Source organism: Podarcis pityusensis (assembly GCF_964106645.2).
Source record: "Podarcis pityusensis genome assembly, chromosome: 9".
Classification (NCBI taxonomy): Eukaryota; Metazoa; Chordata; class Lepidosauria; order Squamata; family Lacertidae; genus Podarcis; species Podarcis pityusensis.
Genome location: NC_138034.1, coordinates 66,824,385 through 66,837,993, shown reverse-complemented (window position 1 = coordinate 66,837,993; position 13,609 = coordinate 66,824,385). Strand labels below are relative to the sequence as shown.

The following is a 13,609-nucleotide window of genomic DNA, read 5'->3' as shown; positions in this document are numbered from 1 at the left end:
CTGCTCCTGCCGCTGCACGTTGGGTCAGTTATGTTATCAGAGCAAAAATGACGGCCCCTCTCCCGTATCATTTATTTCCTGAGCTCCAGGGCTGTAAATTTGCACCGATCTGTGGCAGTATTTAGCTTTAATATTCTCATCAGCTTTATTAGAGAGGACTCGGTTTCATGTACTGTTTCATTGCGAAGGAATGAAGTCTCCGATCTTATAGCTGCATATCAGTGTGACTGAAAGGGTGGTGTTTAACACAGGGAAACATCTCCCTCTGGAAGTGAGGTTTTAAATCTCAGAGTCCTGGGTTTGAGCGCCACGTTGGGAAAAAGATTCCTGCATTGCAGGGCGTTGGACTAGATGACATCCGTGGTCCCTTACAGCTCTGCAGTGCTACGCTATGAAGTGGACACTGCATTGGAGGAAACTGATGTGGCAGTAGCAACAATGCCTGAGCTCTGAGCTTGATATATTCTCCTTCCATGGAAGCTAACATGCAGATCCATATAACTGATACCCAGGTTGCTTCCAAACGACCTGTTTATTGAGCATTCATTCTGATTTGTTTTCTGGGGCGTTAGACAATTTTGCATCAAGCAAATGTTATCTGACGTGTTTTTACGGGGTGGTGGGAGAAAGCAAGAGCTCCAAATGTATCTTCTGTTCCATATTGTGAATTTGCTGGCTTGTGACTGAATCCCACCTGAAAATTGCAAATGTGCGCAAGTGCCCCCAGTGTCACTTTTATTTATTTATTTAAATGCAGCTTTGAAAGAGGGTTGCTTATTTTTATTAATAATTATTAAAAATTAATAATTATAATTTGGATGATAATTTGGTCTTTTTATTTTAGTTTTTTATTTTAATTGGATTAGGATTTGATGCGGTATGTTAATTGGATGTTTTTTATTGGAAAATTAATAAAAAATATTTAACAAAAAAAAATGAAAGAGGGTTGCTTAGAGCAGAGAAGTGATGTGTATGTGCATGGATTTCCCTTCTTGAAACTGCTTTTCATTTTTAAAAAGCATGTTGTGGCTGAGTTTGCATGAAACTTCTAGTTAACTCAAGTAGAACATGGAAAGATGACACAGAAATGTCAGAGCATACCGTTGGTTCACACTTGGATCACTCAATGTGTGGGTTGGTGGTTGGATACCTGCAGTCTAACGTTAGAGCTCAGACTGGGGGTCCTTCTTGGCGGACATGATCTGATCTGTGTGGGTGTGTAGGACTTTAGTTAGATCAGATGCTGGAAAATGCCCATCCCCTTTTGAATTGGGCTTAAGACAAAGCCACTTCCGACATCAGGAGGAGGTGGTGTTGCTGCTGCTGCAGCAGCGGCGGGCTTATGCCCCCAACACTCGCGCGAAGGCTGGCTTTCAGGGGATCAGGGGAATCCTCGAACCGCGTCAGGTGTGGCCTGGGTCATTTAAGGCTGGCGCAGCCCCGGGATCTCCCCTTTTCGACCACGCAGCTGATTTCCACTTGGCGAATTGGCACCAGCCATTTGGTTTTTTGCCTACCTCGTAGCAAATCGTCACAACGTCTTTGGTTTTGGCAGTTAGATATTGGTAGGGGTATTATTATGTAGATGTGTTGGGGGGGGGAGCGCCATCTCCTCCCCCAGATATTGAAGGGTAGTCCAGTAAAGGATTCCGGGGGGCGTTGCCTCATCCGAAACCTATGGAGGCCAGGGCCTAGAGCACGCCCCCGAGCGGTGACCCCGGGGGAGTTCCTAGTTGATGTGCATCGCAGGGCTCCCCCTGCTGGTGTTAACCCTTTCCGGTTTTCATGCTAACAGGCTGAAGCCGGATAGTCTGATAGGACCAATGCCTAAGTCAATACCGCTCTTACCTGTAACCAATAAAGTTGTGGCCAATTTTTGCCCGTTAACCTAAACTAAAGGTGTCCTGTGTCTTTATTCCAACTGGGGGGAGGCGGAAATCACCACGCAACACCCTGTCCCGAAATTTTGAGAGGGTAGTTGGAAGCGCACACACAAAAATGGAGTTACTTTTCGGGTATATCAAGTGCAAAGAGAAAAGGGGGGGAAATGCTGTTTTTTTCCCTCGGCTCCTTAATTTCCCCAAGCCGCTCCTACAAAAAATCATTTTTCCAAAGACTACATTTCCTTGCTCCTCCAGCTCGGGAACTTTCCTCTCTTCTTACATACATTCCCTGTCTCCTCTCCAACCAGAGGACTCCAGATCTTTCCCGCCTCTCCCCATACATAGAAGCTGTTTGACACCCCAGGTAATTTTCCTAGCACATTAATTTTAATATGAATGGAGCGTCAAAAGCTCCTTTGGAGGCTGTTAAATTCCCAGCTCGAGTCTGTTTATAGAAGCCGTCGCTGGATGGAAGAGAAGCTCTAATCAGATTGTAGCTACCGGGTCTTAGGTGGATCAATTATTTTGCAGCTGGAATTGATTGCTTTTCATCGCCGGCCCGAGCCTTTTGATTACATGTTTTGGAAGTACGGAATGAATAGCTTTGGACTTGTTACAGCCATGGGTACTAATCGGCGTGTAGCAGATAGACTTGGCTTGCCAAGTTTGCCTCTGCAATATTTAAGGGCCCTTTTCCTTTTTAATTCGTTTGAACTCTTTGCTGCCCCGTAATTGCGTGCAGTGTTCATGCTTTTTAATGCAATTTTAATTCCGAGCTTATGACTTGTTTGCAGAACAACACCGCTTGGAAGCCAGACTCCTGCCGGGAGTGCAGTTGCCATGGCGACATTGTCCTGTGCAAAGGCGTCGTTTGCAAAAACCCTCGCTGCGACTTCGGGAAGGTAAGGCAGTGGAATGACGTCCGCGTGGAGAAATGGAGTGGTCGTGGCAAGTTCAGTTTCTGGCATCTCCTTATAGGACTGGGAAGGATTTCTGCCTGTAACCCTGGAGTGCTGCTGCCGACGATGATGATGATGATGATGATAATAATAATAATAATAATAATAATAATAATAATAATAATAATTTATTTATACCCCGCCCATCTGGCTGAGTTTCCCCAGCCACTCTGGGCGGCTTCCAATCAAGTGTTAAAAACAATGCAGCATTAAATATCAAAAACTTCCCTAAACAGGGCTGCCTTCAGATGTCTTTTAAAAAGAAGATAGCTGCTTATTTCCTTCACATCTGATGGGAGGGCGTTCCACAGGGCAGGTGCCACCACCGAGAAGGCCCTCTGTCTGGTTCCCTGTAACCTCACTTCTCGCAATGAGGGAACCGCCAGAAGGCCCTCGGTGCTGGATCTCAGTGTCTGGGCTGAACGATGGGGGTGGAGACGCTCCTTCAGGTATACTGGACTGAGGCCGTTTAGGGCTTTAAAGGTCAGCACCAACACTTTGAATTGTGCTTGGAAACGTACAATTCAGTGCCAATCAATGCAGACAGCACTGAACTCTATGGACCAGTGGTTTAACTCCATCTAAGGCATATTCCTATTGTCTCTTCTTTGTTTGAAAGTGTGGCTCAGTCAGTAGAGCACGAGACTCTTAATCTTATGGTCGTGGGTTTGAGCCCCACATTGGGCAAAATATTTCTGCATTGCAAGGGAGTGGACTAGATGATCCTTGTGGTCCCTTCCAATTCTACGATTCTATGCCTTGAGTTTATTACAGGGGTTACCAATGTGGCAGGTGCCCAGTGGTACCTCCTATGGCACCCACATCATCATCATCATCAACAACTTATTATTTATACCCCACCCATCTGGCTGGGTTTCCCCAGCCACTCTGGGCAGCTCCCAACAGAATCTTAAAAACACGATAAAAGATCAAACATCAAAAACTTCCCTGAACAAGGTTGCCTTCAGATGTCATCTAACAGTCAGATAGTTGTTTATTTCCTTCACATCTGGTGGGAGGGCGTTCCACAGGGCAGGCGCCACTACTGAGAAGGCCCTCTGCCTGGTTCCCTGTAACCTCACTTCTCTCAGTGAGGGAAGTGCCAGAAGGCCTTCGGTGCTGGACCTCAGCATCCAGGCTGAATGATGAAGGTGGAGATGCTCCTTCAGGTATCTGGGCTGAGGCCGTTTAGGGCTTTAAATTCAGCACCAACACTTTGAATTGTGCTCAGAAACGTACTGGGAGCCAGTGTAGGTCTTTCAGGACCTGTGTTATATGGTCTCTACAATGCACAAGAGACTTGCTTCCTCTCCCTGCTCAGTTCCTATTTGCATTCTTTTGTTAGATTGAACACCGCTCCCCACAAAATAATAATAATAATAATAATAATAATAATAATAATAATATCCTTATGGATGCTAGGATTAGAAACACTCGATTGGGAGCCGCCCAGAGTGGCTGGGGAAACTCAGCCAGATGGGCGGGGTATAAATAAAAAAATATTATTATTATTGCACCTTTCCATTCTGGACAGAGGAGGCCTATATTGTTGAGACTGTGTGTTGGAATACCAGGAATGGGCTTTTCTAGACAGATGGATTTGTGACACTCGCTGAATGGCTTTTTCTTGTTCAGGGGGAAGTGCTACAAACACCTGCCAACGCTTGCTGCCCTGAGTGCGTTTCGCAAACGGAGGGATTTTGTGAGCATGAAGGACGGGTCCACGAGGTGAGCATTTCTTGTGTATCCCTTTCAACTTGCAGTTGGCTTTTCTTCTTGGAAATAACTCTTGTCTCGTTCCCTCTTGGGACCTTGCCTTGCTGCTTCAGATAGACATTCAGAGAACTTCATGCGGGAAACACAATCTGAGTGAGATCTAGCTGCTTGTCTGGTATGCCGGGCCGAGAGAAGTCTGTTCGCTTGATGGCTGGGCTTTCTTAATATCCACAAAGCATTGCATTGATCCGCTCGGCCAATTCTTTGGCTGCCTTAGATTTTTCTCCAGTTCTTCCATTCGGGGAACTAGGTCAGAGCAGTCTTAGGCGGCTTCACACATGGTCTAACCAAAGTTATTGCTGCAAATTAACTTTTGGGCAGATACCCAAAGATGAGAAGAGGAATGGGGGAAAAAATAATAATAACTGGCGCACTTTCGCTGCCAACTGGGTCATTTTCACAAGCTTGGCATTTTCGCTGCGAGGATATGAGTATGTTCATTTCCAGGAGCTCGCTTATTGCATAAGTATAGGGGAAGAACCATTAATCATCTCATTTGTTTGCTGATTGTAGTTTCTCCCATTTGTCGAAAATTTGGGTCTCGCAAGGAGTAGCGTAGGACTGCCAGCAGACATCTCTTCAGAAAGCAGCCGTTGCTCCAAATAGTAAGCCTGTCAATGAGTCTTCACCATGCTAGCAGAAAATAGAACCCTATAGCTGTCAACTGTCCCTTATTTGGCGGGAAAGTCCCTTATCCCAGCACCGTGTCCCGCTGCTGTCCCTTATTGATGATGTCCCTTCAATTTCCCAGGTTTCAAAGGAAGCAGCTCCTCTCCCTCCCTCCCTGCCGGCCAGGGAGGTGGGAGGCTCCAACTGTGTTGCTTGGCTGCGTTGCTCACCCAATAAGGAGTCTAAGAACGACTGGGGGGGTGGAGCTTGCATGCCTTGTGCCGATCAAATCGGCCGCGTTGTGTGGGGACTTGCCTTTGCTCAGCGCTTCCCAGCGGAGAGGTGACGGTGGTTTTCCTTGCTGCATCCCCTTTGTCGGGTTGCTTCGCTGTGGGAACCACCGCTTGAGGCTTTGTTTGGCTGCTGGCTGGGCTTTCTGCCTTTGGCTTGGAGGGGCTCAGAAGTTGAACATACCTGTGCTTGGAAAATCCCTTATTTTGGCTGCTGATCCCTTATTTTCGAGGCTGCTGGTCCCTTATTTTCAAATCTGTAAGTTGACAGCTATGGAACCCTCATGTGCAGAGGCAGTGTATCTCCAAGTTTTATTTGCTAGGGATAAACAGGGACCAGCCACTACTCTAGATTAGACTATTATTAGAGTGTTGTTTTTCTAGTATTTCCTGTCTTTCCATTAGGAAAAAAAAGAATCAACAGGGTGGGCTTTCACAGAGAATGGATGCAACACAGCAATGGGGAACATGTATCCCTCCAGTGCGTTGTTGGGAATCCAGCCCCCACCAGAATGGTCAGTGGTCTGGGAAGATGGGAGTTTTGGACCCCCAGATGTTGTTAGATCACAGCTTCCCAATCCTTAGTCCAATAGGGCAGTTGGCTGTGAAAGCTAAATGGACCTGACTGCCATCCATTGCCCAGAATACTGGACATGGATGGACCTTTCGTGTGGCTCAGAAAGCACAGTTTTTATGGGCTGAATCCCTCAAAGGCTGCAGTTCAGATGGCTCGGTCGGTTGAGCATGAGACTCTCAATCTCAGAGCTGTTGGTTCAAGCCCCCCATTGGGCAAAAGATTCCTGCGTTGGAGAGGGTTGGACTACATCATTGTGCGGGCAGAACGACTTCTGTAAACAAAATATTCCTATCCCACAGCAGCCGCCCTGCACCCACCAGTCTGTTCTGGAGCACATCAGTTTTTTGGGAGTGTGATGGTGGGCACATCGGGGGAAGGAGAGGAATGGGAAATCCCATTGCATGAGCGGAAGCTGTTCTGCTCGGACAGCGATTTCACCGGCTACAGCTCTACGCTTTTGGTCTCTGCCCACTTTGCTGCTTGTATAACTTTTCCTCTGCTTGCTTCGCCAACAGAGAAAGTTGAGATCTAAAGGGTCTCGCAGGGGCGTTCTTTGCCAGCTGGCTAAATGGGGACATAAAATGGAGAAACATGGCAGAATATAAAGATTTAAATGTCCTCCTTAGTTTTAAAGCAAGGCAATAATGGTTCGAGTTATAATGTATGTCCGAGAGTATTATTGCAGCAAATGCAAACATTAAAATATATGAGCCTGGCTTTATTTTCAACCCAGGGCTAGGAGGAAGGGCGATGCTGTTATGAGTTCTGGTCGAGCCTGCCATACAGATCTGGCCATATTTTTTGTAGGGAGTTTAGTGACTTCTGGCTAGGAAAATGTCCGTTATCAGAACCAGTGGCCAGGGAATAGCAGAAACATCCCAGAATCAGCGTATTTCTAAATTTGCATCTATACATATAATACATTAGAACATGTACACTTTATGCAAAGCAGTGTCCTCTTCTGTGGTAGAGTCACAGTGACTATCAGACCCGGGGGTTTGAAACCCATCTGAGCAGGGTGGGAGGTAGATGATTTATCTTTCCCCCTACTAACTAAGCAATGTGGGACGCGGGTGGCACTGTGGTCTAAACCACTGAGCTTTTTGGGCTTGCCGATCAGAAGGTTGGCATTTCAAATCCCCGCGACAGGGTGAGCTCCTGTTGCCCGGTCCCAGCTCTTGCCAACCTAGCAGTCAAAGTGCATGTCAAAGTGCAAGTAGATAAATAGGTTCCGCTCCAGCGGGAAGTTAAACGGCCTTTCCGTGTGCTGCTCTGGTTCGCCAGGAGCAGCTTAGTCATGCTGGGCACATGACCCAGAAGCTGTACGCTGGCTCCCTCGGCCAATAAAGCGAGATGAGCGCTGCAACCCCAGAGTCGTCCGCAACTGGACCTAATGGTCAGGGGTCCCTTTACCTTTACCAAGTAAGAATGGTGTAACACAGACTGGGAAACAGACTGAGAGTGAGCGAGGTAGGAGCTGCACACTCAGAATTGCCTCTCTCTGGAAATCTGAGGTGGGGCAGTGGGGTTTCCTGCTTGTAGGAGCCAATCTGTGCACCTCCAAATATTACAGAGACACCTTAAATCTCCAGCAATCTCTTCTTTCCAAAAAAGGAAACCCAAATGTGGGTGCCTGAGGTTTTAATACCACCTGGGGAAGCAGGACACTCTTAAAAGTATGTTCGGAATAGAAGATGCTGTGGTAGCTTGGATGGATTTTAAAGAGGACGAGGCAAATTCATGGAGGGTGAAACCCTCAGCAGCTACTAGCCATAATTGCCAGCTGTATAGTACCTCTGCTTTTTTGGGGGGGGGGGGCAATGTGCCTCTAAATACCAATTGCTGGAAATCACAGGTGGGGAGAGTTTTCTGCATCATGTCCTGCTTCCCACATGGCCCCTAGGAGAAAAGGATGCTGACCCGAATGGACTATTGGTCTTTGATCTAGCAGGGCTCGCCTTAGAGTCAAATGATCTGGTTTCCTTGCCGTCACTTTCATGATGGGATTAGGAGACGGGAAAATATAGTCCAGCAAAGTCCCGCAGCTTCCTCTGTTGCCAACAATTGACAGGTATGTGTTTTTTCCGCTCTGTTTCCCCCTGCAGCATGGTACGGAATGGGCTGGCTCCGAATGTACGACCTGCGCTTGTGCCAATGGGGAAATCACCTGCACCCCCAAGGCTTGCCCTGCCCTTTCCTGCGAGGGATTGGGCCCCCCCAGGCAAGGAGAGTGCTGCCCACGGTGTGCCGGCAGCAGAGGTGAGTGAGTAAAAGGGTGGTGAAGGGAGAGGGGATTCGCCCTGGATTTGCCTGTCTTGAAAACGTAAGCAGACTTGCTGCCGTCGCCGCGGCTTAGCCAAATGTAATCTAAGCTTGTCCAATAAGCTGTTGCTTATTGCAGGATTTATACAGCCACTTTTAAATAGGGGAGGAAAATCTGGCGCTCCAGCTATCCATCCATTTGATTGCTAAACCAAATATTATTTTATTTTATTTTATTATTATACTGCCCTTCATCGAGGGATTAGAGGGTGGTTTCCAATATAAAAACACAAAAATATCTAATATATTAACAAACAACCCCCCCTGCATTTTAATAGGCCAAAGAATCATTATTATTTACGTGCTGATAGTGTCCTCTTGGCTTGACTTTGGTGACCTGAAAATGCCAACCTAGGCTCACCTTTTTCCACCGCAACCTGTTTTGTGCTGGGCTGTCCTCTCAGTGGCTCACAGCTGCCTCTTTCATTATTAAAACATCTATATCCCTTTCCTCCAAGGAACTCAAGGTGGAGTACATAGTTCTCCCCTCCATTTTATCCTCACAGCAACCCTGTGAGGTAGGTCACCCAGTGAGCTTCATGGCTACTCTGGTGTCTCCCAGGTCCTAGTCTAATACTCTAACCACTACACCACACAGACTCTCTCTTTCTTTGCATGTCCCCGGCCATGTGCCTTTCTGAGGAGACATGTAGCAGCAGGGATTGACCGCAACACACATTTATGCATCATTTAAGACCGACTTTCTGGCTTCCTGTGTGATCTCTGATTTGCATTAACACGATACCTTTAATGAGGGAACTTTCAAGATCACGCAGAATTCCATGCTTGTTCAGTTGTGTGTGCATCAATTCTATGCAGATTTGCAATTTAGAGCATGAAAACTGGGAATGGAGGCACAATCTATTATTATTATTATTATTATTATTATTAGAATTTATATACCGCTCTGTATACCTGGAGGTCTCAGGGCGGTTCACAGAACAAAATCAAAATATAAAGCCACAACATATATAATCAAAATGAAAACAACAACCTATTTCCCTCCTTTGCCCTTCAACGTGATGCTCATGGCGGAAGGCATCTTTCCATTCTTCCGAAATTATTTTACTCTTGGGAAAGGGGGGAAATAGGGATCCACCAGAGGAACACACATTTCTCATTTGAAATAGAAGACTTTCCATGTGCTTCTGCATCCCTTCTTGACCACAAGGGACAGATTCAGAGGACAACATAACTATGGAAGTGTTACAGATATGCCTGATGTTGTGAGATTGCTCTTGGAAAACCAAGAGTATAATCTCATGGACTCTAGAATAGGGGTAGGAATCCTTTGGCCTTCCAGATGTTTTTGAACCGTTTCTGGCTGTTCAGCACACTGTCTGGGCCTGATGGGGAGCCAGGCTTTATGAACATCTGGAGGCCAGAGGTTCACCAGCCCTGCTCTAGAATGTTCTGTGAACCTAGGAAAAAACCAATTGTCTTCAATGCCTTTTAGAGCCTTGCTCTTTTGATGGTCAAACGTACCTAGATGGTGAGGATTGGCAGCCCAGCAAGTGTGCCAGATGTGTCTGTCGGAACGGGACTGCGCAGTGTTTCACCGTAGTTTGTCAGCCTATATTGTGTAAAGAGGTAAGATCTTTACAACTTTTTTATTCAACTTTTTATTTATTTAAATGGTTATTATTTATTTTCATGTTCAACTTTGTCATCCAGGTACTGAAAAAACAAGGCATTGTCTTAACTTTATCTGTTTCCTCTGCTGTAACTAACTGGAGCTGAGCTTTAAAAAATGGGGGGGCAGGCATTTCATGAAAACTTTTGCAACCCTGCAAAATGACTCCCCAGTTTCAGAGAGGAATGGCGCAAAACTGTTATTGCCTTAACTCTGGCTTGGCTTCATGTCGACGTCATGTAGTTTAGTTTGACTGCATTATGACATGCATTACATTGCTTGCAATGTGATGCTAAATCTCCTCTTCGAGCAAGAAAATGTTTGCAGTCCTATTACTATTGATAACAGTAAGGTGCCCCCACCGTGGTTCTAGAGGACATGGAACCAATTCACCTTGAGCAGAGGTAGGTGTTAGAATTCCTGCTCCATGATTGCAGTCATGGGATTTTTGTCTTTCACATGACAGTATATGTTTTGACTCCACAAAGTGGGAAGTGACGGAAACAGGATGTTTGTCTTACTGTGTTCCGTGAAGTGGGACTATTGTCCTTTGTTCTTTTTCTCTTTGCTGTCTAATGCTAGAGAGAGAGAGGAAACCATGTTGCAGTGCTCCGTGTGTGTTTATATGTAAATAAAGTAGATTAGCCAAAATGCTGAGTTGCTGAGGTCTGTCACGCAAGTTGCGAAGACTCTGCGGATCCCTAAGTTTGCCGATGTCTCTTGGCATCGGTCGCTTTTGAAGAAAGCTTTTGAAGCTCCCGAACGATCGACCAGGAGGGAGAGAACATGCCAGTCAGGCATGTGTCTCTGCCAAGGTCCTACTCGAGTGTAGGCTGAACTCCTGACAGTAGGTTCAATGAGGCTTTGATTAGAAAAGCCAAAACGAGGATGGAATAAGAAGATACTTGTGTGGGAACAGACAGAGACACTTGCGTGCTTAAGCTTTGGAGAGAAACAGGATATACAGGAGAGACTAAAGTCACACCCACACTATACATTTAAAGCACTTTTGTACCGCTTTAAGAGCCATGCCTTCCCCAAAGCACCCTGTTAATTTTGTAGCCTGTTATGGGAAACAATTATTAGGGACTTCTTCCTCAGTGGCCCATGGCTATGGTCTCCATTTCTGGAAAACAGAGACTTTCTGGCAATGTGACCTTTCTTAAAATAATAATAATAATAATAATGTTCTGATTGGGTCCAAATATAAGTAAAAGGTAAAAGGTAAAGGACTCCACGACGGTTAAGTCCAGTCAAAGGTGACTATGGCGTTGCGGCATCATCTCGCTTTCAGGCCGAAGGAGCCGGCGTTTGTCCACAGACATCTTTCTGGGTCATGTGGTCAGCATGACCAAACTGCTTCTGGCGCAACAGAACACCGTGACAGAAACCAAAGTGCATGGAAATGCCGTTGACCTTCCTGCTGGAGTGGTACCTATGTATCTACTTGCACAGGTGTGCTTTTGAACTGCTAGGTTGGCAGGAGCTGGAACAGAGCAACGGGAGCTCACCCCGTCACGGGGATTTGAACTGCCGACCTTCTGATTGGCAAGCCCAAGAGGCTCATTGGTTTAGACCACAGCGCCACCCACATCCCTTTGGGTCCAAATATAAGCTTCCCCTGAATATAGGCCACACCCCAAAAAGAGATGTCTTAAATCTTCTCTGCCTTCTTCCTCCTTCAGCATCTCACGTCCATTTTTGGAGAAGCACCTCTTCAAGTTCTCTCCAGTGTCCTTTGTTGTTTCCTTCCTGCATCCACACCAGCCTTCCTGTTGGTTTTAAATAATCCAACCTTCACATAGGTGGTCGCCCCCTTGGTCTTTTGAAATTGTAGGGTCTCTAACCTGCTTTTATTCCATTGGCCTGAGTAGTCTCATGTCACGTATACCCATTTTAACTTTGCTGCCTATAAGAACACAATCCTAGGTCACACTCAGATTTCATACAAGCTGGATTTGGTGGGGCAGAGTGTGGCCTTTATTCAGATCAATACAAAATGTTCCTGCCAAGAAATAAGGCGGCTACGTTTCCTCCCATCTCATTTGTAGACATCCCAGTTTCCATTCTTCATTGCTGAGTACCACCCTCCAAATTACAGTTGGTGTCAGGAGGTTGCTGCTTTTATTTTATTTTTTGCTGCTCTGCACATTCCTTTTTTACATTCACTGAACAGCGCCCTTGATATGTGGGCTTAGTCATCCAGATTAGCAGCTGAAACCTTGGCCGGGGAAGGCATTCAGCAAACAATCTTCATCCTCATAAATTTATTTTCTCTCTTCACATCTTCTCACCTGCGTCGGAAGCAGCCAGGTGTTCATATTAGTAATACCCAGTTCCTTTATTAGATTCACCCCCCCTCCCAATTTTAGAATAATTTATAACGCAGTAACATTTAACGGCAGTTAACAGCCAAATACCTTTTTTTTCAGAGGGTATTGTCATGTCAGATGATTAGTTCATAAAGATGTAACCAGCCTATTTCCTCTAACGGATTAATGCCAGTTTTCTGACGAGAGCATAAAACCGCTTTCAGGCAGCATGCAAAAATGCTCTGCGCAGAACACGAAGAGTCGGAAGAAATGAGCTTCATGACAAGTTGATGGGAGATTCTTGAACGTTTTCATCTCACCCCACATCTTTGCCACTGCTCACACTATTATTTAATCAGCCAGTCATTAGAATGTGGAAGAGATGTACTGGTGAGACAAGGAGGGTGTGAATAATCAGACCTGCGGGCCTCTGGAGTTAACGCAGAAACAGCAACCCAATTCTCTCTTTAGCTAATTTTGAGAAGGTTTGATAGATTTCCTAAGATGAGGCTCTAATGGAAAGTGCATTAACCTTAACAGTGAGGCTCCTACCCTGTTCATTCGTCTCTCTCATTTTTCATTCCCGTACTGGCAAAGTGTCCATCAGTAAGGCAACGCCGCGGCTTCATTCCTTCTCCCAAAGTGAAAGATTTCCATTGCCTCCTAGAGGTTAAAAGTAAAGGTAAAGGGACCCCTGACCATTAGGTCCAGTCATGACCAACTCTGGGGTTGCGGCACTTATCTCACTTTATTGGCCGAGGGAGCCAGCGTACAGCTTCCGGGTCATGTGGCCGGCATGACTAAGCTCTGGCGAACCAGAGCAGTGCACGGAAACGCCGTTTACCTTACAGCTGGAGTGGTACCTATTTATCTACTTGCACTTTGCGCTTTTGAACTGCTAGGTTGGCAGGAGCAGGGACTGAGCAATGGGAGCTCACCCTGTTGCGGGGATTTGAACTGCCGACCTTCTGATCGGCAAGTCCTAGGCTCTGTGGTTTAACCCACAGCACCACCCGCGTCCCTTGGGGGCCAGCAAAGGCTGGGCCTGTCTCCTCTTCAAGGGACGACAGCTACCCTGTTTTGCTGGGGCTTGGGGGTGCACAGGGCAAGCGGCAATGACTGCCAGAGACTCTTCCGGCTCAGCACAAGGCAACGCGGTTCACGGGACCTTGGGCAGTTCCCGAGGGTACCCTTGTTGGCTGAGTTGCGCAAGATGGGGACAGAGATGGCAGGGCTCTCTTTGAAGTA

The 13,609-nt window shown here is 46.4% G+C and overlaps 1 protein-coding gene across 2 annotated transcripts in view; it reads left to right on the top strand.

The window, feature by feature from the left end:
• The window catches only part of FRAS1 (Fraser extracellular matrix complex subunit 1), a 369,664-nt gene that overhangs the window by 140,780 nt on the left and 215,275 nt on the right, over nt 1–13,609 (top strand). For both annotated transcript variants that reach the window (XM_081020604.1, XM_081020603.1), the window contains exons 3-6: nt 2,678–2,785; nt 4,478–4,570; nt 8,200–8,353; nt 9,873–10,006. In XM_081020604.1, the coding sequence (XP_080876730.1) occupies nt 2,678–2,785; nt 4,478–4,570; nt 8,200–8,353; nt 9,873–10,006 (489 nt within the window). The remainder of the gene's footprint in view (nt 1–2,677; nt 2,786–4,477; nt 4,571–8,199; nt 8,354–9,872; nt 10,007–13,609) is intronic.